The 27,002-nt window shown below is 40.4% G+C and overlaps 1 protein-coding gene across 5 annotated transcripts in view; it reads left to right on the top strand.

The window, feature by feature from the left end:
- Window positions 1–27,002, top strand: part of TMCC3 (transmembrane and coiled-coil domain family 3) — a 152,331-nt gene that overhangs the window by 84,965 nt on the left and 40,364 nt on the right. Inside the window, exon 1 of one of the 5 annotated variants that reach the window (XM_050325408.1) lies at window positions 17,797–17,936. The exons of the other annotated variants lie outside the window; for them this stretch is intronic. Within the exon in view, the coding sequence (XP_050181365.1) occupies window positions 17,859–17,936 (78 nt within the window). The 5' untranslated portion in view covers window positions 17,797–17,858. Of the gene's footprint in view, window positions 1–17,796; window positions 17,937–27,002 lie in introns of those variants that run through there. 5 annotated transcript variants of the gene reach the window in all.

Here is a 27,002-nt window from a genome sequence, read left to right as displayed (position 1 = left end):
TTTATCTATGTTTCTATTTATTTATTTATTTTAAACCAGTGAGTGCTGACAAGGATTTTTAATGACAGCGTTGAGACAGGTGTGACATTTTTATCATTAGCATTATGTTAATGTGCAGCGCAAGAAGCTGTAATAATATAGTCACAGATTACAGAACTTTTTCAGTGAAATGGAAGGATAAAAGATGGTGTGTACCTGAAATAAAAGCATGAGCATGAGCAGCAGCACAAGATATTCTGGCGGGGTTAGCAATTGGTGGGCTGATGCACTCTGAGTATCAGCTATGGTCAGGACAGACCTCAGACATCTTATATGTGGGCTGCTGAAACCCGGGATTGCTGTAAAATACCCTGGGAGGTGCATCTGGCTCCGTGTCTGCTGGGTTTGGAGCAGCATGTCAGCTGTTTACATGGCATTCAGTGGGCTGCACAATGCCTTTTGCAATGCACTTCTTCAGCAGGAACCCAGTTAAAGTGTCAGAAGTTGCAATTTCATTTGGTCATTGCACTATGATGCACTGGATTTCTCAGTGCAGTAGATAAAGACCAGCTAGGATTACAGAAGTATTGCAAATAACTGCACAAAGTAATAAACAGTTTTTAATTTGCAGTCTATATCAGTTTTATTTCTGCATTATTATTAGTTGGTAGGTTATTGGCCCACTGAAAATTAAGTAGAGATCTTTGACACAAGTAGTTTGCCTTAGATGAGGCAATGCTAACTGAATAGAAAAAGTTCTATTTATGGCCCATTAAATTCTGCAAAATGGGGAAGAGATACATCCATTCAAAATTCTAGTTGCTGCTAGAATAGCTATTTGTCCAGAATATTATTTTCGGGGGGATATAATTTATTTATATTCCAACTGCTTTGCTGGCTAGCAGTAGTTCAAAATAAAGAATGTTTTTGCAGAAAATTAATCATTACCTTTGGTGGTGAATGCCTATTGCTCAGAGAAAATTGTCCCTGTAATTGTGCTACCATTTTAACTGTCATTTTAGTTAAGGCTCTTCTGCTTATCAGTGTAAATCCAGGGACCATTTTTTGTGCACCTGAATCCACTGACTAAAATGAACAAGTTGAAAAAATAACTGCTGAAAAAATATGAAAGAATTATTTGAAATAATGAAATGCTTGCAAATGCCAAACTAAGATGTGAAATCAAAGTGAAAGAGAGTAAACCTGTTGTGACTCTGGGAGCAGCAGGTGAGGTGGGGACTCTGTGACCTACTTTGCTGCGGTGATTTATTGGCATTACTCATCCTGATAACCAAACCCAAAATTCCACATCTGTTGGTATTGTTATCCAGGTGCTTGTAAAGGAAAGTCCATTTCAATCACAGCTGTAATTTCTCTCTCTGTGATTCACCTGACTAGACTTGTTGTCCTATATGGTTAACATGTTGTTTTCCTTGACATATTTTATCCCTTTTTTTTCCATTTCTTCTTTCAGGCCTTTATAAAAACTTTTATGGCAGTGGAATTCAGCAGTCATATCAGGAAAAATCTAGCTAAAACTAATCTTGCAACTGTGTGTAAGTGTGTGTAGGTCTTCTGTTTTGTTTTTGATCCTAAATTATTTGAGTTACCTTGTACCATAGACCTTCTTTTTCATTTAAGTGTTCAGCCTTGTGAAGGAATCCTGTTACAGCCTCCAAAGGTTAAGAAAAACGAGCAGCCAACACACATAAGAGGAATTTTATAATGGTAGTGGTGGGTGGAAATGAGGTTAAAAACCTTTCTGTGAACCAAAGATCAGACACCAGTTTCTGTTGTCAAGGCTGGGAACTCAGTTATAGAACTATGACCTCAGCTGACCTTGTTGTATAATGATCATAAAAAAGGGAAAGGCTTAGAAATACTGCCTTTGCTGTCCTTGTATAAATGCTGGGCAAGGAATTACTTGATTATGAGGAAGTTGAGACTGACTTTTGTGTGTGTGTGTGCACATGCTTCAGATCTGTGCTATGCGTTTGTGGCTTTTTTTTAATATGATGACTTAAAAAGATCACGAGAAAATTTAAAATCTTGACTTGATTACACTGGTTACTCAACTGCTGAGGAACCTGGTTGTCACCCAACCCATGGGAATTGTGCTAGGAAATACAGGTGAATGGTTTACAGACCAGCAATAATGTTCTAAAAATACATTGAACCCTCTCGGTTTTACAACATGGGCTGATCTTACGCATAAGCTACAGGGTTCACAGGGGATATCAAAACATCTTCCAGCAAGTGACATACTGTGTTTGTTATGCTGCCACGTTCTGACTTGTTGTTGTCCTGTTTTGCAGCAGCTCTCAGAGAGATGGTCCATCCTGGGCTGTGATGGGCACAGGGCTGAGGAAAAGCACTCCAGGAGGTATTGCCTCCAGCTTTCTCTGTAATGAGCATCTGTCTTTTGCCATGCTTGAGGTTATCAAAGGGAAGGATCAGGGGATTATATTGCAACTGTTGGGAGGGATGGCAGTCCCCTGGGCCTCTTACGGTGGCAGAGCTAATTAGTGTCTGACATGGCCATCTCCTTATCCAACACATCCTCCAAGTATGGTGGTACACAGCTAATGGACCCTGTAACTCTCTGTTGGCTGGTGTGGGATTTGTGTGTCCCACTGCCACCCCCACAGAGGCCAGGAACTTCACGGGTCAGTGGAAACTCATGCTTGGTGTTGCTGCACGCTCCATGCTGTGTGTGCCATGTGGTGCTGCCATGTCTCACTGGCTCCTCTCAGCAGTAATGTCTTCCCTGGGGAACTCAAAACAAGGATGATGGTGTACTAAAAAAACAGTGTGCTTTTTGCTCTGAAAAATACAAGTACAGAGCCACTGCTTGAGTTTTCCTTGTCTTCTCTCTTGCTCTTCCCATAGTGCTGCTGCCTCTCCTGTGCTATTCCATGCCCTATCACTTTCTCCTCCCTGTACGTCCAGATAATGGTGTGAGACATGGGTTAAAAATAAGTATTCTGAAGAGAAGCATGTTTGCAGTAATGGCAGATAAGGGAAACAAAAATCAATAGAATGGTTTTCTGGTTCACAGTCTCATTCATGTTTCCACCTTTAAAAGGATTAGAGATTTTTGTGAGGTCTGCTGAAGGCTACACAGACACTTCAAGTTACATAAAAATTTTAAGGCATAATACAGTGTTTGTGCATACTCCTGTTGCTGGGGATTTGAAAGGTTACTGAAGATTTCCTTTCCTGTTGCTATGCATTTTATTTTAATTATTGGGAAGCTTAGATGAAGACGAAGGTAGCAGCTGTTCCAGGAGGCTCCCCGTGAAGCAGGAAAGGTTTGCCGATGTGTTTTAGGTACCTTTTTCCATTCTTGTTCCACCCTGCACAACAGCAGATGCTGAGTACCACATGCTCCTCCCCTATTTTGTCTGTCAGGTTCTTATGTAGGCTTTGTCTTTGCTTGTTGTGTAAAGGCTTCCAAGGAAGCCTCAACCACTGAGCCAGTTCCACTGTCCCCACCCCTGTGTCCATTTTGTCAAAATGCACCTTAAGAAGGGCTACAAAATCCTATGTGTCCTGGTAGCTTTCTGTGACAGTCCCTGGGGTCCTGTACAAGCTGTGTAAAGTGGAAATGTTTGAAAAACATAGCCACAGTAAGGCAGAGCTACAGATGATGCACCTCTTTTCCCCCTGAGATGAGCACTCAGTGTGAAGCACTCCTCGCTTGGCATTTATTCAGGGTAACATGCATTAGGAAATAAGTCCACAGGCAGATTTTAACAGTGGAGGCAACAATATCTCTTAGCAGAGTTTTCACCGACTCCATGAGCGGACAAAGCAGGACAGTCACCTGCAGGTCAGCTCCTTGATGATACAGTGGGTGACATCTGCCACTCCAGCCTCCTCCTCCTCCTCTGCTCTTGCTGAAGGAGGGATAAGATGTGTAACTCCAGAGCAAATGAAGCAATGTTTGACTCAAAGAAAGTACTTGCTGTCCTCCACTTGGGACAAGAAAGCACTGGGTATTTTACCAGTGCTGCAGCTAAAGCATGTACACTGCACACTAGTTTTTAATTTTTTTAGCTGATGATTGATATACAATGAGAGGTAAATTTTGACAAATATAAGCAGATTGTTCTGCTTAACATTGAATCTTTTTACCTCAGAGCAAATTTAAAACACAGCACTACTGCATTACAGCCTGCGAACAGCTGGGGTGGATTGTTTCAGGCAAGCTTCTGTGTCTTGCAGTATCACCTACACAGCAGATTGCTGAGTTTTGTTGCCATGTTTCAGTTATAACTTTTCAATGCCCACATGCTTTTAACTTCCCTTGAAAACTGGCTGCTGCCATAAAATAATCCCATTTCTGTTATTATTATATTATTTAAATGACATAGCATGGTCAAAACAAATCATCTGTGCTGACAAGAATTTCCATCAGTGCACAGCTGAGGCATCAGCCTTCGGCAGAAGAGACTGTTAACAACATCTATCTTCCTTGCAATTTATTTCAAATTCAGCTATCTAAGGTATCCATCCACTGTCTTCCTTTTTTTAGAGAAGCTGACAGAAATGAGATAAGTTGGAAATTGTCTGAGGAGTGGAATTCATCCTGTGCTGACAGTGCAAAAGCAGATGACAATACCCCTGCATGGTGGTATGGAGCCCAACATAGAGCTCAAGAGTTTCTGCTCTGGGAACAGTATCATCTCTGATTTGCTTAACAGTATCATTTAGCTGCATTTGTTTATGTTATACTGAAGCGCAACTGCTATAAAGAATATATATATATATATATATAACAAAAAATCTCCTTCAGACTGATATTTGAAACATCCCTGTACGTATCAAATCCTGCAAGTAAATCACAAAATCCAAGGGTGCAGAACGATCAAGGCTGAATGCTAATAAAAGGTTGCAGCAGGAGGGAGGCCTTTCAAACTCCATTTATCAGTGTTAGTACTGGGACCATGTCTGAAAGTTCACTCTGTTGGGTTTTTTTCTGTTGTTTTTTAGTGACTCACTTTGATACTCTCCAACGCTCTCTTAAGGAAAGACAGATGAAAAATTAAGTGAAAAGACAAAGTGGATTATGCTGGAAAAGTTAACTTTTAACAAATGATACATGTTCTATAACCCTGAGTGATGGATAATTTAGTAAAATATCAGTGTGCCTTTGGAATAACCTTATGCAAGAGCCATTGGCCATAAATTAAGTCAATGACCTGTATGTGTGCATTTCTGAAATGGCAAAAATAGTTTCCGTGTTGCATCTCAGGTGCCATCTGATCTGAGAAGGTCAGCATATTCTTCAAAGTATGGAGCACTGGAACAGACTGTCCATAGAGGCTGTGGAGTCTCCTTTTCTGCAGATACGGAGAAGTTGTTTCAACACAGTCATGAATAATGTGCTCTATGGGGCCCTGCTTGAGCAGGGAGGATGGACTAGATGACCTCCAGTGGTCCCTTCCAACCTTACCTGTTCTGTGATTTAAGTACTTGCATAAATACATTGGTGTCTTTGCAAAACTATTTAAAATTCAAAGTCCAAAAAATTAGCCCTGAGTATCCATTGCAGCAGGTATCTAAGTTACATGGTAAATTCTGCCATAGCTTCTTCAGAGACTGTTGCTAACCAGTCCTGACAACATGATCTACAAGGTCTAAGTAAATTGTGATGTATCATGTAGGAATCCCCATTTTTCAAAGCAGCAGGACTATATGCTGATTAAATCCTTGATGATCAAAATCAGTTTAATTACTCTTGTTAGATTTAAATCAGAGATATAACACATATACAGAAATGTAAAGACGTATTTCTGAGATTTCTTACGGGGGACAAATTGCCATGGATATGACTCTTAGGTAGCTTTTCTGCACTTATTCAATTACATGCTAGTAAATGGAATTAGGAAAAGACAGCTAGAACAAATTATGTATTTCTTCCCTCCTCCTGAGACACTGTTCTGGTGGAAGTGCTCCTGCTAGCTCGTATCCCACCTTGTAATATGAAAATAGTGCATTTGCTAAGTATTAAAGCTGCAAGTCTTCATGCAGCTTCTCATACCTCTGATTCAAGAACTGATGTTATTACATATTCACTATTTCATATGTATGTATTTATGTATCTATATACGTATTTGTGTATTTATGTATATATATAATTTATGTATATAAATTCTAGCTTGATGCCCTCAAGCAAATGTGACTGAGAGCTCCATATCTAACATTCAAAAGTATTGAAGTGCCACAGAATTTGTGGTGAAAAGAATTTCAAATTTACTAGTGACTAAACCCAAGATTTTCATGCATATCTATAGGAGGTCTGTAGCAAACAACAGGCACTGATGATGTATCTTATTTGAAGAGTTCTGCAGAACATGGGAAGCACTTGCTCATTCCAGTTACTGGACTGTTTTTCCCCTACTTTAATGTTTGTCCGCAATTGAACTAAAATAAATCAGCTATAACAGAAGTCATTTGGGAGGGTCCTTAGCTTTTGGAAGTTTGTAGTGTTCCCAAAAATCAAAAGGTTTGTCACGATTTCATGGCATTTTAAAAGTCTTTTGCAAGAACTGATTACTAAAAATCAGTTCAGAAACCCCTCCAGTCAACCTGTAACAAGCAGAACAGGTCCACTTATTTTTTAGGTTTTGGGGTAAAAATATACCAAGATGGGTACATCCTTTCTCAATGAAACTTTCTTCCCACTGCCCGGTTTCACTGTTTACTGTCCATCCAACACAGTGCCGAGCTGACAACTGCTCAGGCTTTCGGCAGACTGAAGTCACGGCTCAGTGAGGTGGGTGTACCTCCTACACAGTGTGGAGTGCCACATGTAAATACTCACTCTGCCTATAAAATCCTGTAAGCACTGGGGAGGCATAAATTAAAAATGTGTGTTTACACATATGCATAGTCTGTAGAATATCTAATGAACAAAAAAAAGATAGGTTGAGCAGTGTATTTTTAACCTCAAAGTCTAGTGTTATTCTTTTGTCTGACGTTACAGGGCAGTATAAGAATGTTGAAGATAGGCATGAAGGGTTTGTTTGCTGGAAGTGTCATTCACAACTGCTAAGGAATATTGGAAAACTAGGGAAGTGGGAAATGCTCTCATGCACGTGTTTACCAACACACATTTCTTTGTGTCTAGGTCTAGAAGTTTCAAAAGGAAAGAGGGTTATCTCAAGAAGTTCTGGGGGAATCAACTCAGTAAGAGGTTTGTCTCAATGCAAACAGGCTGCAGGGAGTTTAGCTCTGTACGTGCGAAGAGGAAATAAAAAATTATCCATAAAAAAACCCTCACACCTTCTGGGAGAAATACCTGCTGATTTTGGGTCAGTTAATTTCTTCTGGTTTGAAACTGCAGTATGATTTTGATAGGTGGCTGAGGTTGTCATGCTGAGAATTACTGAATATTTGTTTGTTTTTATTCTCCTCTTAGGAAGACAATTCACTTTAAGCTATTTAAATACTTAGGGACATTGTTTAATTTTTAAATGTTTATTATAGTGCCTATCTCCTTTCACTACCAAGGAATGCAGCAATTCCCTACTGATTTAGTTGAGCTTATCTACTTCTTTTCTCCATCAGCAAAGCTGAGTTGTGTATAGATGTGCCCTCATTTCTTACTACTGGATGCCTTAGAAAAATAAATACTTTATAGTTCTGGGGACTGACCATATGAAGTCCAGATAACTAAAGGAAATTTCATTATTGGTAGCAAGGGGAAAGTTTATACAGATTTAGTGAAGCATCCCCTGGAGATGAGTCATTCTTGGAGAAGATGAGCATATTTCTGCTGGGTCACTTACTTTAGTTATATAGTAAGCTTTTTTCTCTTTTCTAGCAAACCAGATAATTGTTTACAATGCTTTATCTTCACAGATGTTCTAATGCCATATTTGCATTCTTGGTCCTTCTAGAAGTTCTGATAGTTTTCGTCTTTCCTTCATCATAATTTCAGCAGCTGTTAGTATGATATTCAGATATAATTGCTGATCTCAGCTTCACCAGAAGGTGCCCTAAAGCTTCCTGCTAGGTTTTTGCTTGGATGAAGTTGTTTGTTATTTTTCTAAAGCCTGATTGATTCATGCTGTTACTGAAGTTCTGTTAGAAAAATGAGGAAAAGAGTTCATTTTAAAGGTTTAATAGTTCATTTTGGGGTGCATCTGCAAATTTCCATAAGTAATAGATGTCCTAACATTGGACTGTATCCTCACTCCATGTCTTTTACAACGATAACTTGTAAAAATACACTGTATTGATGCTAAGAGTCTTTGGATACAAACATACCCTATGTGTTATGACACAATTAAACCTTTGGCAATTAGTAATGTGATTACATAATCAACTTTGGTCCTTACTTCTGACTTCTGCTAGGTTCTGCCTTCTGCCCTCAGGCATGATTCCTTGCCCACTTTTCCTGCGTCAATACCACAGCTTGAGCAGATGTGCAAGTAGCAGATGAGGGAGCTAATAAAACTCAGATGTGTGTATTTTCACAATGTAATAATTTCTTTTGTTTTGTCAGAAATAGTTCTCACCTGGATCAGCTCTCAGAGCAGCTCACCATTGTTGTGTCTAAATTACAAACCACCCTCGAGGATAAGATACCAGACGAAACACAGGCATTAAAGGTACATCTCTCTGCTCTGATAATACATACACATGTAGCATAACAGGCTACCAGTCATCAGTTCTACATGCTAACTGTGAAGCCGTGTCATCCAAGCAGTCAGTGGTTTTCCTTGCAGCTTCAGTCCAGAGTCTGAATACTCCTCTACCTCTGTTACTGCCTGCGGGCAGCTTGCACGGGTTGTTTCCAGGGCGGTACCAGCAACCAGCCATTTCTTTTTATGGCCCTGGGGTTTCAGATACCTTCCCATGCCCATAAATTCAAGGACGCTGATGTCAGCTGGTGACTGTGCCGGGAAGGTCCCACCTGTAGCTGGGATCGTCCTTCATTTACGAAACAGGCGTACATAGAGAGAGAGCGCGGCCTTTTGCAGCCGCGTGCTGGTACTCGCTCTGCTGCTACAGCAGAGCTACAGGTATGTAACCAGCACAACTTCGCTCACCAGCCAAGGCACAGCTGCGCCTTTCAGCTCAAGCGAATCCTCAAACCAGGCCTAGGGTTTCAGCGTCACAAAACAGAACGGCTGGAAAATGGTAGGTTATTTATTCAGTCATTTATTCAGGTTATATATTCAGTTATTGCTGAAAACTTGTGGCAGAAATGAAAAATAATTTTTAGTAACATTTTCCTGCTAAGTTTTCAAGCTGGGAAGGTTTACGATATGATGTCTTAAAAGACAGAAGATGTGAGAAAATGTATTGTTAAGAAAAAGACAAGCTTTCATTGAAAGAAATGCAAAATTTTGGTGAGTGCAAATGAAAAATATTCTCTGTTGTTTTGTAATTGTATCAGACCTGTGTGTTTGAAATGCTGAAAATCATTGAAATTGGTGAGCATCTGAGTGAATTGCTGAGAAGGACCCATCAGATCCTGAGTTTTTGTGATACCACTTCCTCCTGAAGGCTTTGTCTTGATTTATGTAATAGGACTTCTCCTCAGCTTTGCTACTATGTCATCACTTTTATGTGCCTGGGTCCTAGAACTCTTAATTACTTAGGAGATATACCATGTTGCTATTATGGTTTTTATGTTGCTATTAGTTTGTATACTGCTCCAGTGCTTTCTACTTAGACTCCTAATTACCAGTGTTCCAAAACTTACATGTAAGAATTAATCTTTATTAGAATAGACTAACTAATAGAACATTAAATTTCTCCCCTTATACTTTAAATAAAAGTGTTTATAAGTCTGTGTATGTATCTGAGATACACACATAAACACAAATTTAGGGGAATGTAAAAGAACAGTTTCACTGATAAGCCTATAATTAAAACACTTTTTTTCCTCTCTTTTGATTTGTAAGCAGTTGTCTGTGAGATTCTTGTTGATAATGTCATGCCTTTCTTGTGGGCTTGAAAAATCTGACATCTGTAATATTGTTGGCCTGAGGTGGTTACAAAAAAAGAAGTGAGGAGCTCCTCATAGCTGGAGCAGAGGCAACTATGTGCCAGCCCTCCATATCAGACCAACCCAAATCCTGCTGCTAAAATTGGAGGGGGTTTAGGGATGAAGAGGGAAGAGGGGCAGCTTCATCTTTCACTGGCACTTGAGGCTAGCTGGTGATGAGTACCTCAGTGGGCGTGGAAAGGGCAGAGGTCTTTCAGTTTCTTCCAGACCCAGAGCAGTCTGTCTGCTGCAGGGTATCTATCTGGACATTATCCTGTCAGGCATCTCTGGATACTGAGGTTCTCTTTGCTTCTGTTGCCTTTGGATTGCTTGTATGTATAAATGCTTCACCAACGTAGCTGTGTTGGAAAAGAAGTTAAAGAAAAATAAATCCTACCCTACGTGGGTATAATTTTAGTAAGAAAAGATCAGTTGCAATTGTTCTAGAAAATTATGTTACTGTATAGGAGAACAGGAATTTTTATTGGCAAATGGTGCGTGTTCACTGTTCTGTTTTCTAGTGATCTCATACTCTAACATTTTCCATTGATGTAAGTTTGGGGGAAACTCCCCTGAAATGCTAGGACTCTACTGTGTTGATACTGTTTCAAAAAATGTTGCAAAATAAGCTGCTGTTTATATATTCCTCTAAACTCAGGTCCCAGGGATAAGAAAAATCATACTGTATGATATATAATTCACTGGTTGTAGAATAATGAAGCAGAAGACTTCAATCTGTCAAAAAATATCTCCCAATTTTTGTAGCTAATAATACCTAATGAAATCATGATTTTAAAAGCACCAAAGAATGATTATGAATATTGCTAAAAATGCACTTTTTTTTTCTTTGCTTAAATCTTTTATTCAGACTGTTCTGAAGCATCTGACAACACCAGGATAGTTAAAAATAGGGATCATGTTATATCTTATGGCTTGCCTCCATGGTCAACTAGTTTCATGTCTAAATTATCTAAATCTAAATTCCAATCTAAGTTTTGATTCCAATATTCATAACCATATATTCATTGAAAACTATCCTGTAAAATTATATAGTAATACATAGTAATAATTTCTTGATATATTGCTATATTAGATACCAAAGGGGGGGTGTTGCTGGATACTTATAAAATAATGGTTGATACACATGTACTTAGCATAATACAAATATCTGCTATGTTACGGGTTTTTTATAATTTGTTGCCTTTAAAATGTTTGTTGTTAAAATCAGGCACTTGGAAAATTTATGCCAATTAAACATAGTGGCATTTGGGCTTTTCTGCGTAGTCGATGCTAATCTTTTGAGTCTCTGTCACCCAAAACTGAATTGAATGTAGTCTGTTTAGGTCTGGCAGTTTGAGAAGTAAACTGGAAGGAACATTTTGTTTTTATTACACTCATCTTAAATAGGCTCTTAACCATATTTATATAATGGCTTTTATTAATTCCCAGTTAACCCAGCAGATAAATGACTTAAAACACTCCCGTTTTGAAGCTGGTTCCCCTGGTTTTAAAGGAAAACTTCTGTATGACATTGATTTAACACAACCACAGTTAGATGAGTTGTAGGTGGTCAATTTTAGAAGTGGTGAGGGAATTTGAGCTTCATGTCCCTGTAACTTGTATCTCTGTAGATAGAATCATTGTAGTAAACTCAAAAGCTTTTTGTGTTGTAACAACACTCACCAGGAAGAGGTATAGGCTTACTTGTATAATCATCAATTTTTCTGTCCTCTCATCACCCATATATGTTTTCTGGTTGACTGGCTAACTAGTCCTAATCCTGCATTTGACATTGTCTCTTCACATGGAAATAATTGATGTCACACATTTAGTATGACATGACTTATCCGGGACCACTACTATGTAATGTACTTCACAGACACACACACACACAAATTAACAGGTTCCTATCCAGCTAAATCTGCAATCTCCTTCTGCAACTGTGAGCCACAAACTGAGACAGGATATCTGTGCAGCCATAGCCATAGAGCAGTAAGTAGGGTGAAAGTTGACTTACAGAGCCTTTAGGAGTTCAGATGTCACCTACCCAGCTACATGCCACGTCAGAGGGACTGTGTGCACTGCTCTGAGGGTTGGTTAGGGTGGCCCCATACCAAGAGCAACTCTTGTTCTCATGGGCTATGTCTACTATACTTGTTTTAATGTAGGATAAAATGTTGCACCGAGGTAACCACCAGAATATGCAGTAATAGGAGATCCAGGCTGGTTGTCTTCTGGCTGCGGTTCGAATGGTTGGGATGCAAGTTCATATTTGTGTTTTGGAATGGGCCACCTTCATGTGCCAACAGGCTGCAGCTGTTGGTCCTGCATGCATCATGACAATGTCAAAGTGGCTGATTCAGGACAGACAGGCTGAACATACTCCTTCTCAGAAGGCCCCAAATCACATACCATGGGGCAGAAGAAAATTTGTAAGCTGATGAGCAGCAACCATTCATTAGCTAGGGGGAGAATTATATATTTGCCCCTGGAACATGGCTTATCTTTAATGTAAATAGCTGGGCTCCAGGCAAATTCCCCAGTACGAAGAACAGTTGGCATTCAAGTCTGTTACAAAGGTGGCTCTTATTCACAGCATTTGAAATGCAAAACACTGCCACCATCCTGTAGGTACTGTGTACACTATCACTGTCACTCAGCAGCAGCAGTAAGGAATTATGTAGCAGATTTTTTCTAGGCTGTATGAGAATGAGGAAAGGGCTTAAAATTGCCTCTCATCGCACAGCAACAAACACAGTATAGTAGGCAGGGGAAAGGATGAAGAAGGACAACTTCTCTTACTCTCACCTGGAAAATTTCACTTGCTTCTCTATACCCCCTGTCAATACATCTCACTAATACACAATGACAAGTCTTCATTTTTCAGTTTTTTACTGTGTAGAAAATGCATTCTCACAGAGTGTCCTGAGCTATTCTATTCTGAAAGCACATAAAATATTTCTTAATCAAGGGTGGACAGAGGAGGAAAGGGGTTGACTTAAACTTTCAGTTTTATATCTGAATGTTTATCAACATCTTCTGAATGCACATCACATCTTGGCAATGCAGTCTGTAAGTCTCAGTATGATCCCTTGGTAGTCTGTGCTGTGTACAGACAAGTGAAGTATCTCCTTTCCTGTGGGTGTGAAAGGCTCACGCTTTGGCAGATGAACTGAAAGCCATGACAGCATGCTCAGGGATAACTGCAAGACCAGTGTCACTCACCACTATCCTAGTTGCTGTCAGACTTAGAAATGATGTTAGTAGTCTCTTTTCACATAGACCCTTTCCCTGGAGGCTGGTTGCTACAGGTTTTTGGAAAAAGATTTGGTGGCAAGTTAAAAAGTCTCTCAAAAGAAATCCCAGTTTCCTGTTTAGAGTACAGATGCTACCATTGTGGGAAAAGGAACCTTCGCCTTATTCCTGATTGTACCTTTGCCAATATACTCTTGACATCATATGTTTAATTTCTTCCAACAAACATCAGAGCACAATATTTAATAATAGCACTTTTAATTCCAGAAGAGCTCAAGGTTCTCTACAGGAGAAAGACATTCTGTGCTTCTCCTTGTACAAATAGGATAGTAGAAATCCAAAGAAGTAAAGCAAATTGCCAAGATCCAGATTCATGATAAAACTGGAAAGAGAGCAGGGCTAAACCTTGAGCCAGCCTCCCAAAGAGTTTCCATGTCTTCCATATCTATAAAAGTTTCCCTTTTTGGGGGAGAGGGGGAGGGTACTTCCCAGTGTGTCTGTTTATGACACAAACTATGGGATTACATTGTGTGGGGAGTTAGGTTTTGCTAGGCAATCTCACTGGTGCCACTGGTGCTTCTTCTCCATCCATGGCCTTATGCATAAGTCAGTATGGATAATTTGTGGCTTGCAGGTGGGAGTGCAGTGTCTTCTATGCAAGCATGACACATGGTCACGGAACAAGAAATGGATGGCAAAGGTGCATATCCTGCAGGGAAGAGTGAGACAGGAATCATCGTTAGAAAGCTCAGGCTCCAGCTGTCAGACTTCCTTAGAGCAGTGTTTCTGCTATACTTCCAGAGATTTCATTTTCCCAGAACAGGGGCAATACAAGCAAATGCAATATTGAGGTCTATCCCTCTGAAAGCCAAATACAGTGGTGTATGCCCTTGTACATTGATCTTAAGTTTAACCACCTTTCCATTCTTAATTGGCATCCCTTTTTAAAAGGTCACTTTAAAAAGGTAGGCAAAATAATGTAAATACAAAGACTTAAGCATTGTGGGTCATGGCAGCATGCTGAAGTGAGGGAAAGGACTGGAAAAGGATGGGCACTGACAGCTGGGCGCTCACTGAGGGATTTTGAGGTATTTGAACTTTAAAATTGGCAGAATGGATGGCTGGAATGATTTAACACTTTTATCATTAATTTAAACCTTAGAAATTAATTTTTAAAATACTTTGTGAGAAGAACAAAGGATGAGAGAATTAATATATGGGCTACCGCTTTTACCTATGTCAGTGTGACTCCAGCCTCATGTTCCTGCCGGTATCTGGAAGGACTTGCTTTAGTGGGCTAAAGGTTCGGTTAAGACCAGGTGCAGTGTGTGGGAAGAATGTTTATTTAAACTCTGTGAGCTTTTGAAAATAACAGTGAGAGAAGTACCTGTCAGTAGTACTGTGTGGTGCAGTGTTCTGCCATGTTCAGGGCCTCCTGATTGTTTTGGGGTAGAGAAGGAGAGTTGTGCAAATCAGCTGAGTGTGCAAGAGGAGGGTGGCTGGTCTTTACTCAGTCAAGCCAAATGAAACCTATTCTGCAATTGTACCATAGGATAAGAATCTTCCTGCTCCTGCTTCAGGCCAGGAAGGCCCTGGCAGCACATGTGTGAGAAGGAAAGATAAAGGGGGCCTTTGGCCAGAGAATTGCATTGCACCACAGTTTGACATAAACTTACATTCTGAAGATGCAGATCATTTAATGCCAGCATATGAAAAGAACCATTTATTGCCATAAGGCACTTGCAGAGACTGTCAAAATGACAATGGCTCCTAATTCAGCTTGTGTGGAAGGGCTCTCCTGATCTGTGGGACAGGTGCCTCTACCAAAGCAGCTATTTCTCCTCCACCACAACTTCCTGCTGTGTGCAGCAGTTGTTCCTGGTTCACCAGCCTGCTGTCCTGTGGTCACAGCTCCTCCAGGAACCACCCAGTGCCAGGGCTTTTGCTGCTGGTGCAGGACATGGGAGCTGTTGTTGCTGGTATGCACCACTGAGAGCAGTGCCCAAGCAAATCCACGGGTTTGGTTGGAAGATGTGACCAATGCAGCACTGGAGTCTTACGAGACTAACTGTATTATCCTCTCTTCTTAGAAGCTACATTAGGACAGAGCACTTTCTTTGTGGATATAATAGTTATATTCACTTTGTGAATGTACTGTGTTAATACTACCTGTAAACGTATGTTGCACATCCCTGCCTCTTTTTATCCTGAAGAGAACCTTCACCATTTTTTGACTAGTCTTCTGGTATTATTTAATTAAAGTTGATATTATTTAAATAAAACTCTTAAACTTTTGAATAAAGTTATGATTTATGATAAGCCTTATATTACTAAAATGCCAAGCAGTTGAAGCCTTTTATGTGTCCCTTTTCCAACTGCTTACCCTCTCTATGCTTTGATCAACTACACCTGGCAAGGCTTAAAAAAAAAAGCCCTGAAAGTTTCTGAGGAAATAAGGATGTTTCATCCTAGGTGCTGGAAATGACACAATCCCCTTTGGAAATGTGCAATTATTACTTCAGTGAAAACCCCAAATCCCACAAAATTTGCCTATTTAATTTTTTACTCACCTTTACCTCCAGGAGTTCCCCACCCTCTGGCACATGAATTAATGTTCATGTCTGAGCTGAAAGACTGAAGAAACAGTTTCCATTTCCATTTTTTCCCCAGGAGCCTTATAACTTCAGCTAACTCATTCAGCTCTGTAAGAAGTATAGGAAGTATTGCAAGTCACCACCTGTGTGCAGTATCCTGTGTTAGTTTGGTTACTTTGAATACTGCATTAGTAAAATAGTGCTCCTTTTAATAAACCCACTCACTACTTACTTTGGGACAACTGTTAAAACCGGTGTTGGAGTTGAAGAAGAAACACCTGCCAAGAAGGTGAGGTCTAGTATTTATTTTTATTTTAGAATTTCAGGTCTTTCATTTATGAAGACCTCATTACTTGAAAACACTAAGGAGGCCCCTGTGTCAAATAATTAACTTCTGACAGTACTGTTACCTCAGAACATATGATTCTAATAAAAATGCAAATGGTGGAAGGGAGATTTTTTTAAGCTGCAAGCTCCTTCTAGAGTAGTTAGCTGTGTTGATTTATGTGTGTTTATACATGCACATGCCTTGGGACTTGCTGTCTCCAACTACAGAAGGAAAGCAGTGTGATTCATGGACGGGCATCATAACAACTGTCGGGAGATTTTTTTAAGCTGCAAGCTCCTTCTAGAGTAGTTAGCTGTGTTGATTTATGTGTGTTTATACATGCACATGACTTGGGACTTGCTGTCTCCAACTACAGAAGGAAAGCAGTGTGATTCATGGACGGGCATCATAACAACTGTCTCTAAAAGGTGAAGTCCTGCTACTGTTACAAAGGAGTTGGTCTGAAGGAACTCCAGATTTACTTTGTGTAACAATTAAAGGTGGTAACTCAAGTGTTCTGTTTATTCCAGAAAAGGAAAAAGCACATGTCATGTACAACTTAATGGGTGATTATAAAACAGTACTTCAATTACACTTTTTATTAAGTTGAAATATAAGTGTCACTTAATGCATTCATTCCTCAGCATTGGCAGTCTGAAGATAAATGTGAAAATCAGTCAGAAACACCACTTAGCTCTTAGGAATTTAAGTACATTGGCATACGTGTGCCCTGGAAAACAAGTTTTCCCTGAGTGTTCACAAATACGGTTTGAAGCTCACTTGTGCCAGGACATTGAAGGATTTATCTCACCTGTGTAATGTGCAGAAAAGGGGACTGAATCGGTTGCTGTGCTCCACTGACCACTTTGAAAAATATAAACCCTGGTTATTTAGTTGGTTTGATAGAATTTTTATAACATGTTTGTTGCAAAAACCTCTAGGTATCAAGGGCTTTCAAGCAGCGTTACTCAGTCGTGCCCTGGGTGCTTTATGCTACCACAGTCAATACCTTACAAGTGAGTCTGCCCCAAAATGACAACACAATACTTCTGGTTTCTCCTTTCTTTCCCCTTTGGACTTCTGAACCCTTAGGATTTGCTCTGCTTTGTGAGGTTTCACCGTAGCCACAGGGTCTAGATTTGTTTTAACAGAAGTCGAGATGGTTGCTTGATAGTAACTCTCTCTAAGAGCTGAACCAAACCGGCGACTGTCAGCAGGAGGAACGGGACTGCCACCCCTTCATCCAGCCATACCTCTGGGAGATCATCATGCTACAGCTCCTGCCGTCCCCTCAGATACGACTTCAAATGTAAACAAACAAAGCGATTTATAGCCTACTCCCTCTGGCTAAAGCTCGCTCCCACCCTCTTGTCCCTTCAGGCGCCCTCCCCTTATCGAAGGAGAGGGACAGCACCCCCCCAACCCCCTCAGGACCCGCCCGGTGGGCACCAGAGCGCGGCCGCCGCCCAGCTGAGCGCTTGCGGCGGGAGCGGTAGCGCCGAGGGGTTAATGCGGGTGTGCCGCTGGGGAGCGGTGCGGGAGGGGCGTGCCCGGCAGGGGCGTGCCCGGCACTCCCGCACGGCGGCGGCGGCCGAGAGCCCCCTCAGTGCCGCGGGCGCGGGGCTGGAGGCCGGGTGTCCCTCGGCGGGACCCCGCGGGTGGCGGGCTGTCGGCGGCGCTGAGGGGCACCGGCACCATGCCGGGCAGCGACACGGCGCTGGCCGTGGACAGGACCTACTCGGACCCGGAGCGGCACCGGCGCCGCAAGGCGAGGGTAAGGCTCTGAGTGAGGGCAGGCGGCCGGGGAGGCGAGGGTGGCGGGGCTGTCCGATGGGTGCCGAGCTCCGAGGGGCAGCCGCCAAAGGGGTGTTCATGTTTTGCTAGGTTAGCGATCCAGAGGGAAGTTGGTTTTTTTTTTCTATGTGCTTCTTTTATATTCCTACACTGAGTACGCTTTGGTGTAGGAAAATTAAATTAAACTGGCTGTTGACATAATAGAAACCAATGTTAAAGATATATCCACAGTCGAAACTAGTTGGACGCGAGTAATAGAGAACTTACTCACCAAAGTCAACAGCGCTGATGATTTAATGCAGTGACTCTGTGTCTAGATCACAGCGGCGAATACTGGAGTTTGGGGTTTGTTTCTCAAGGTTTGTTTAATAAACTTTGGAGCAGGTGATTGTATCTGGCAGCAGAGAATGATTACGGTTCCCTTTATGAAGTTACTTAAAAGAGAGCTGTGACAGGGATGGAAACTGACAGAAAAGGTGCACCTGTGTGCCAGGGACAAAGTAAGAATATAGTGGATATCCATGATGTATGGCTTTATGGGATATTTTTTCTTATAGTCAGCTAGTAAGTTCATCTTTCTTTGTCTTATTATTTTGATGTTTTGTTTATACAATATATGTATATATAAACATAAACGTGTATAGGCAAAGCTTGTGATCCTTTCATGTATTTAGTGGCTTTTGTGGTAAATTTCTTGTTGATGAAGGCATTTGACTTTGTAGTTAATGCACAGATTAAAATTGTTACCTAGATGCTTAGCTCAAACAGGTGTAAAAGAAGTGGCTCTTCCTTCCCAACCACCGCAGGAAGATACAAAAAAATGGAGGTTACTGTAGCAGACTTGAGATATTGGAAGACATTCTCTTATCTATGCTGAGATCTGGAGTCTGGCAATGAGCTTTATGGTTTGAAGTGTAAGGATCAACTATTTGTGAAGGAAGATCTTTTCTGGGAGGTGAGGGGGGGGAAAAGTTTTTGGTTTTTGGGGAAGGTTATTTTCCTGTACTGCACGTTAGCTGTAATTTTCATCCCTTCAGCCCATTAATTGACAGTGCTGGAAAGGAGATGGCATACTTCAGATTGTTTCAGAATAATACAATGTTTTAAAAATAGGTAGCCCTATACTCTGTAGCTTTACTACTGGAGTCTCTAATGCTCTTCACAGTCCAAACTGGATACATATATGAGTCATAACGGAGTTAAAAATGTTATGAATTTCCTTTGTTTTTCTCTTTGAAAGTTGAACTAATTAGTTTTTCCTTCACTGATCTTGCTGTAAGAATAGTGTGCTACCTAGCAAACTGTGACCATGGAGAAAAGTTGCATATCTTCATAATATTTGGCATGTTAAGAGTTAAACTCTACTCTTAGTCTAGTTGATCTGCTTAAAAGCATAAAGCGTCATGGATAATGCCATGTTGATTATTGTACTTGTGTATTGAATTTTTTTTTAATCTCATGTTTAAGACAGTTTTGTAAAAGCATTGGTCTTCTCTCTGATTTAGGATTTCTTTTAACCAGGATTAGCTGTTCCTTCCCTTCCTGTGACCATGAGAACTGAAAATATAACTCTGTACAAGTTTAGAGTTGTATGTAATCGTGATGCTCCAGAGTTTGGGCTTTACAAGTTGTGTCAGATATCACAGAACTTGTAATACAATTGCTAGACGTGGTAGCAGCAAGAGTTTTGGAAACATTTACTGGGAATATAGCCTTCTGAGTTTGTAAATGGTAGAGTGTGAGTAGAAAGGGATTTAAAAATTTCTGCTCCAGACTAAAAGCTTCTTCAGTGTATAGCAACAAGTCTGTTCAATACCTTCTTCTTTGAAGCCATTTGAAGTATAAGATGTCCTGGACTCTGCTAATAACTCTCCAATGAACCATATGCCAGACTTTGTGCAAAGTTCCCTGTGGCTGAAAGAGAGAAAAAACTTTAATGAAGATCACTTGGGTCGTTCTTAACACAGGGCAGTCATTGTTGCTGATGAGGGCCAAATGTTTTGAGGGAGAGACCATTCTCGGATGAATCACAGGAGAGCCAAGCAATGCCACACATGGCAGAAGTGAGTGGGGCATAAAACCTCTATTGCTTGAAGTGTTACAGTATTAGCGTGTTACAGATCTGCCTTATTTGGTGGGTATAGATTTAAAACCACATGGTTTCCTTGTTTCTGGAAAATTATCCATCTCCAGCTTTAGGAGGAGTGCCCTTCAAGGAGGCTTTTCCTGCCTCTCCTTGCCAGTAGTATCTGGTCACTATGATGTGGATTACTGCAGCTCGCTCTGGTGGCCCAGGTGGAATCACTGCTGACAGTACAGCTGTGCAAAATGTTTCAAGTCCTCTCTGCTGATGCCAGTAACTGGAGCTTCACTGTGCGTCACATCCACTAATAGTTGATTCCTGCAACACTTCGAATACAAACCCAAATCTTTCAAAATCTAAGCTATGAAGTGGGACAAGATTTGGGAACCGGGGTTGCATCTTTTGTTGTCATGCACCAAGTGCAGCTCTTTCTGGAATTTGAACATAGCTTGCAGGATAGCTGAAAAGTGTCACGATTCTTCCTTAAGGGATTCGTTTTTGCAGTAAGTACTGTGGGAGACAAGGGTGTTCAGACTCTGGCTACGCTGTATTTCTTGAGCAGGACGTCCATGTGGAGGTCTATGGTATTGCAGTAGTTAACATTCTTGATACTCAAACTAGCTATGCTAACTTGTGCCTCATTGTGTTGACTTCTGCTTCCAGAGCATTGTGTCAGGACTACCTCTCAAGGCTCTATTAAACTTGTCATCTCTGAATGCTTGCCAGGTTATCCAATATAGACCTCAGAAACCTGTATACTTTTTTTTTTTTTTTTTTTTAACCTGCTGATCAGGATGTTGCTCTTCACTCTTGGTCTCTTACTCATTACTGAACAAAAATCTTCCACATATCATCAGGATTATAAACTTGTATGTATAATTACATAAGAGAAAAATCCTTTTCTAGTACGACTGAACCACATGGGGATCCTTTACCACATCCCATCAGAAGTCTAAGCAGAAGCCTACTTTTAACAAGTGCCAGATGCGTTAGAGAGAGATGCAGGAAGGTCACAGTTAAGTAATTTCTTGCATATTGGAGCCTATTCAGAACTTTCTCTTTATTAGTAGAAGACATATTTAAAATGGTAAGAATCCTTCCTTTATTTAAAGCAAAAAAAAAACCCTTACCTTGGACAGATGTGGTTTATTTATTAACAGATAATCTTAATTTCAGTCTTCTTGTTCTTTCAGCCTTAGTGAGACTACCAATAGAATCAGTGTTTTGTGGATGATTTAATTTTTACATGATCTCACATACAAAAGGCTTACATTAAAAAAAGAATACAGAAATCCACTTGTTTTCTACTGATGCAAAAGCATTCTGTGGAATGTCTCTTCTCATTTTCCAGGTCTCTCTTATGATCCCTTCAATTCATCTTGTCAGTAAGCGAGGCAGACTTTTTAATAATCTCTCTTCATATGTGTGTCTTTCTAAGCCTCTAATCACTTTCATCATCTGTCTTTGAATTCCCTTTATTTCTTAAAATCTTTAGTAGGATCAGAGGAAATAACATAAAGGAACCTAAAAGGATTAAAAAGGAACAAACAAAAAAACCCCAAACAGAATACCCCACCAAAGCAAACAAATCGAACAACAAAAAACCACCACTCTACCCTAAACAAAAAACCACCCCACCCACAGTTTTAGCAGAAAGGGAGATTTAATCTCCTGGTACTTTTTAAAATGCAAAACAAAGATCATTGTAGAAGACATGCTTGTTCTGGGCTCTTGTGACTTACAACCAAACCTCCCGATGTATTGTGCTCAAAGACCTTATGAACATTTTTCCCCACAGTTCCCTCAAGTTTTGACATACAATGAAAATAATTTAATGAGACAGAAGATTGTTAAGACCTCCAAGCTTTGGTTTTAAATCCACAGTGTATTTAGAAATGTGTGAAACCTGTCAAAGAATAGGCTATATGATGCAGGGGTATTGGGAATAGGAGAGAGAAACCATAATTATAATGTGAACCCAAAATGCCTGATTAGACTGTAAGAACTGAAGAAAAACCTTGTTTGTTAGTTTAAAACAATAACTGTGGGTTTGATTGTTTTGTCATTTTAGAACTATTTAAAAGACTGTAACTTCTTACTCCCCCCCCACACCCTCCCCCAGTGACAGAAAGGAATTGCAGGAAGTTTCCAAAGTTGGTAGGTATACTTTGAGTTTTGAGATTAAATACACCTAAAAGCTAAAAGTCACTGTTAGGGTTGTCTTGTCACATTAAACAAAGGGGGAAGTTGTTGCTATACAGCTTAGAGAAAAGCATTGTTGTGCTTCCCTGATCCTGCAAGGTAAACCTCTTTGGTAGACTTTTAAGGCATAAAGGTTGTGTTTTCACCCAATCCATCTTTTCCCTTACCCAAGAAGGAAGTTTTAAACAATAAGTAGAAGGGGGAATACATCTTCTTTTTAAGGTTTAAACTGATTTTAAATTTCAAAGTTTTACACTTAGACCTTTCATAGTTTTTGGTCTCCACCAGGAAAATGCACATCTCTGAAGATTGTACAGTGTCCATTCCTTTGCTGTGCTGTTGATCCATTCTCATTGAAGTGGATGGTATTGCCTGCAGGACTGGGGCATCTGTTACCACCTTTTAACTGTCAGGTCTATTAAAAAAAAAAAAAAGTCACTGGGGGAAAATGGCCAATCTTCTGATTTGCTTTCTTTTTGAAGGACATGTAATCGCCCTTCTGTCAGGTTGCCAGTGGTGATGTTAGGGGGATGCCAAGAGCTCTATATCCCTGGCTTGCTTATTGCCATCTCTGTAGATCAGACTTTCACTAGGCACCACCTGGCAAAAAGTCTGCACAGAGGGTAAGCCCTTAAGGGTTTGGTGGATTTGACATCTAATATTGTCCAGGCTAAAACAATTGCCACTGCAAATTGTCCCATTTTAGTTGTTTTGCTTTCATCTTCAGCCCCGCAGAGAGTGTGGTTTTGGGAAAGACTTGTGAGGGAGATGAATCACTGTGTAGCTCTGGGGAAGGGTGGCACCTAATTCTCCCTTTCTATTTATCAATCCAGGTGGACAAACTTTTCTGAAGAGCATTGCACTATTTACTATTGAAAGTTTTTTGCTCTTCCCTTGGTCTGAAACAGGGAGGATTAATATGCAAAACCAAAAATACACCTGCTGATCTAAAGCCTTCAGATAGGGTTGGAATGTAATGGAATGCCTTGAGACTGTGCACCCAACCCTTTTCAGACACTCAGCAAGTGAAAACCCCTCTAAGATAAGTATTTTTATATCATTGTACATAATCTAAGCTTTAATTTAGGGACAAGGATGAGAGTGGAGGGATGTCTTTAGCAGATGAGGCGTAAAGAATACCTACAAATTGTGAACTGTGATTCTGTTACTGTAGAAACAGAAATGAGACTTTCTGTTTTCTAAAAATATTACAGAAAAGCTTGATATTGAGAGCTGGCCCACTTCATTATTGTTCTGTTTAGGCATTACAACTGAGTAAAATTCCAGAGGGCAGAAGATGTGGACACTACTGCTATTAATATTTTCTTAGTTACCTCTGTATTGGACACTGAGACTATGTGTATTTTAATGGACCTTTGATACAAAGTATTTGGCATCAATTCTAGATACTTCTCAATTAACCTTTACTATAGCAAGCATCTTTTCCTTGGCATTTCCTATTTGTGTACAGTTTACTAACAGTTACCTTCCTTTGTAAATTTTTCTCAGTAGCTCTGGATGCAGAAGTTACATGGGACTGCGATGAATTGACACTGTGCTATTGAATTAAAATAAAAATGTGATCCAAGTAGTGCTGAATTAATTGGAAACTTTTGATTAACATCAGTGGCCTATGGAACCAATCTGGGGTGAATTAGAACAGCCTTATGGAAAATTCTCTGTGTGTTAAGTGTTCTTTACAGGATGGTAGATGCTACTTCCAGTTCATATTACAGTCTCATCTAGCTTAAACCAGGAGGGTGTGGGTGGGGTTTTATCTGTGTTTTTTGCTTTGTAAATACATGCTCTTTTGCTGGGTTTGGCAAAAAATGTATGGAAACTTGTTTAGTTTCCTGGCAAAGGTTGTGATGAAAAGAGCAGCCCGTGTGTATGTATCTAAGGACTGCAAAATTAAACACTGTAATTATCTATGTCATGTGCTTGTCGGGGGGTTTTGGTTAATAGGAGTATGGCTATCACATCATTTGCTTTTCAAGCATTAAATAAGATTTTTTTGTTGACTTGCTCATGCTGTGTTTAAAGGAAGCCTTTCCAGTTGAAGCGTTATGATGGAAGTTGGTATTTTAAAGATAGGGGAGACTGCAATGCTCTGGAGTCAGTTTATAAATCAACACCTCTTGTGTATATAAGGTCAGAAAAAGCATTAGGCAGAGCTAGTGGAAGTCTTCCAATCTTAAAAAAAACCCTGATATGACCTACCACCACCAAAAAAGCAAGTGACACAGCTTACAGGAAATGTGAGGACTCAGTGCTTTGGGGTCTGTGGATTGTTTTTAACTCTAAGGGAATTTCTAAGTGGGTTTTAAGAGCTACACTACAAGAGTTACTGTTACAGGAAGAGAAGCCATGTTAGGGTAAGTTGATGTAGCGAGTTTCTCTGGTTTTACAGCATTCACTCCTTTTATTTCAAGTTATTCCAGTACATGTAATACAGAAATTACAATTCAGCTAGTGCTCAGTGTTCAAATGCAAAATGATATAAATATGCAGAAAACATGCTGGTTTATACCATAATGTCTGTAGAGGTGAGTAATGTGCAAAGATCAAACTGGCAGACCCATTACAACTGACTCTTAACATTTTTCTAATTCAGAGCAGTACAGCTGAGTAGCATCCTGTACTGTAAGTGTGCCAAGGACCTCCCAAGATTCACTGCTCCACCCTCCCTTCCTAGGAAATTAATTCATAACAAATGGGGGCTGGCTGTTTCTGGGAACTTTAGTGGCCATTGACTGTGTTTTGGATTATGGTAGACAAGAAGCTTTTGTTGAAGGCTGTGGACAACTGCAATGAAAGGTGGAAACTTTGTAACGGAGTAGAATCAAACCCAGTACTAGTCTCAGAGACATTTAGTGTTAGAAAAACTAAATTAACAGATCTTGTTAGTAAGAATTGCCTAGGTCAGGCATGAGGACCCTTCTTACTCAAGAAAGGCCAAAGATGACTTGACTGTTCACTCATTCACAGCTGCTTCTCCAATCTGCAGCACTGCGCATTGCAACCTTCACCCTGCCAGTGTTTCCAAAGCTACTCAGAGCTTCAGAGCTATCTTGTGCCAAGTCCATTCAGAGCACCCTAACATGGGGCTCCTTCACCTTCACTGTGGTCATACTGTGCTTACAGATTCTGCACCCCTCCCACTGCCAAGCTGCCTCACTCCCTGCTGAAGGGCAGGGGAAGTGTGTGGATGTGACTGGGCAGCTCTCAGTGGCTTTTGGCCGTGTTCAGGGCAGTAGCAAGGAATGAAGAGGATAGTAGGGAGACATGATGAAGAGAGGAACAGAGGTGAGACTTCATGTGTTCAGCATAGAATGGAGTTACTCCCCCTCTAAAGGCAGGTGCAATTTTCTTGTTCCACTTCTTTATTCTGTATAGATGACTTGAAAATAAAATGGTATTACTCTAGTTACTGATACATATGCATAATATGGGATTGTGTGGCTCTTACTGTGTTAGGAATCCCTAGTTTTACTAGAGGTTTTGGTAGAAGTAATGCAATCCTGTGTCGTGGTTGTCCCTGATATTTTTGGCAGAGCAGCGAAGTATCTCTTCCCCTCATCAGGTTTCTAATTTCTTTCTTCTCCCTTCCCTGCCATGTCTAGAGAAAGAGGTTATCTTTATTCGTTCCCCTCTCTTGCCATACCTTAAGGAAGAAATCTAGTTACATCTTGTCATCTACATCCAGTCCTTTTTTGGAGCAAATTACAGTTTCACTGGGATGAACAAAAGAAGGATGACAGCCTGCTCCTAAAATAAGAGTTTAAGGGGTGTTCTTAGGAGTCTCTTTTAAAGCCAGATAGTAAATCAGCAGACTGATTCAAGCTGCCAAGCTCCTGTTGTGCTAAAATGGGTCCAGAAATTTTAAATGAGTTTGCCATTCTCTTATGTTGTTGTTCTGACCAGCTTTTTGTGAAGATATCTACAACGGAACCCTTTCTTCACATGTTAATTCATGTAATGGGTGACTCAGGCTCTTGTGATACACAACATCATCACAAGCACAAGTTGCTGGTCCTGATGAGGACTTGTGGTCTGTACGAGGGTTATGCTCCTTCTGTCATGTGCAAGCATTTATGAACAAGACCTGAGGAAGGTTTAAGAAAAGTTGAGTGAAGACAATGAGAAGTTTGACAGTCAGTGAGAGTTTTTCCTCTGATTGCCAATAGGTATATGGAGAAATTCTGAAACTCTCCTTGTTGGCCCTTACATGTTCCCGTGAACTGCATGGATGTGATTTTGAATCATTTATCTTGGGAAGCACCAAGGAGCATTACTGCCTGTAAGAGCCACATGCTTACTGCTACTCCTAAAAGGAGATGTGCCATTGTCAGGTGATTCCTTTGTGTCTTTCCAGTCCGAACTCCTATGGTATCCTCTCTCTAGTGCACAAAAAGATCCTATTGAGCAAATCTTCTATTTCTGATATTTATGAAACTGGCTTCCTATGCATTTCTACCTGAGGGACACCATTGTATCTTGCAGTATAAATTTAATGTAGAAAAAACATACAACCTTCTTTTTTTTTTTTTGCCTTTAAGGAACCCTATTTCTCTTTTTACCAAGTAACTGGAAAGTCTTGAATAGCAGGTGAGTTCAGGAGATGAATAAGACATGACCCGTGACCTAACAAAGCTCTATAGGAAAGTGATTGAGTGGAATCTCAAGTGACATTCATAATAAGTGTCAGACCTGGTGTTAAGCTTCTGTTTGGGATTTGTTGATGCCAGAAGCTATGACATT

The sequence above is a fragment of the Myiozetetes cayanensis genome, unplaced genomic scaffold, assembly GCF_022539395.1.
Source record: "Myiozetetes cayanensis isolate MyiCay16 unplaced genomic scaffold, myiCay2020 scf3, whole genome shotgun sequence".
NCBI classification, from domain to species: Eukaryota; Metazoa; Chordata; class Aves; order Passeriformes; family Tyrannidae; genus Myiozetetes; species Myiozetetes cayanensis.
This window is presented reverse-complemented; position numbering and strand designations above follow the sequence as displayed.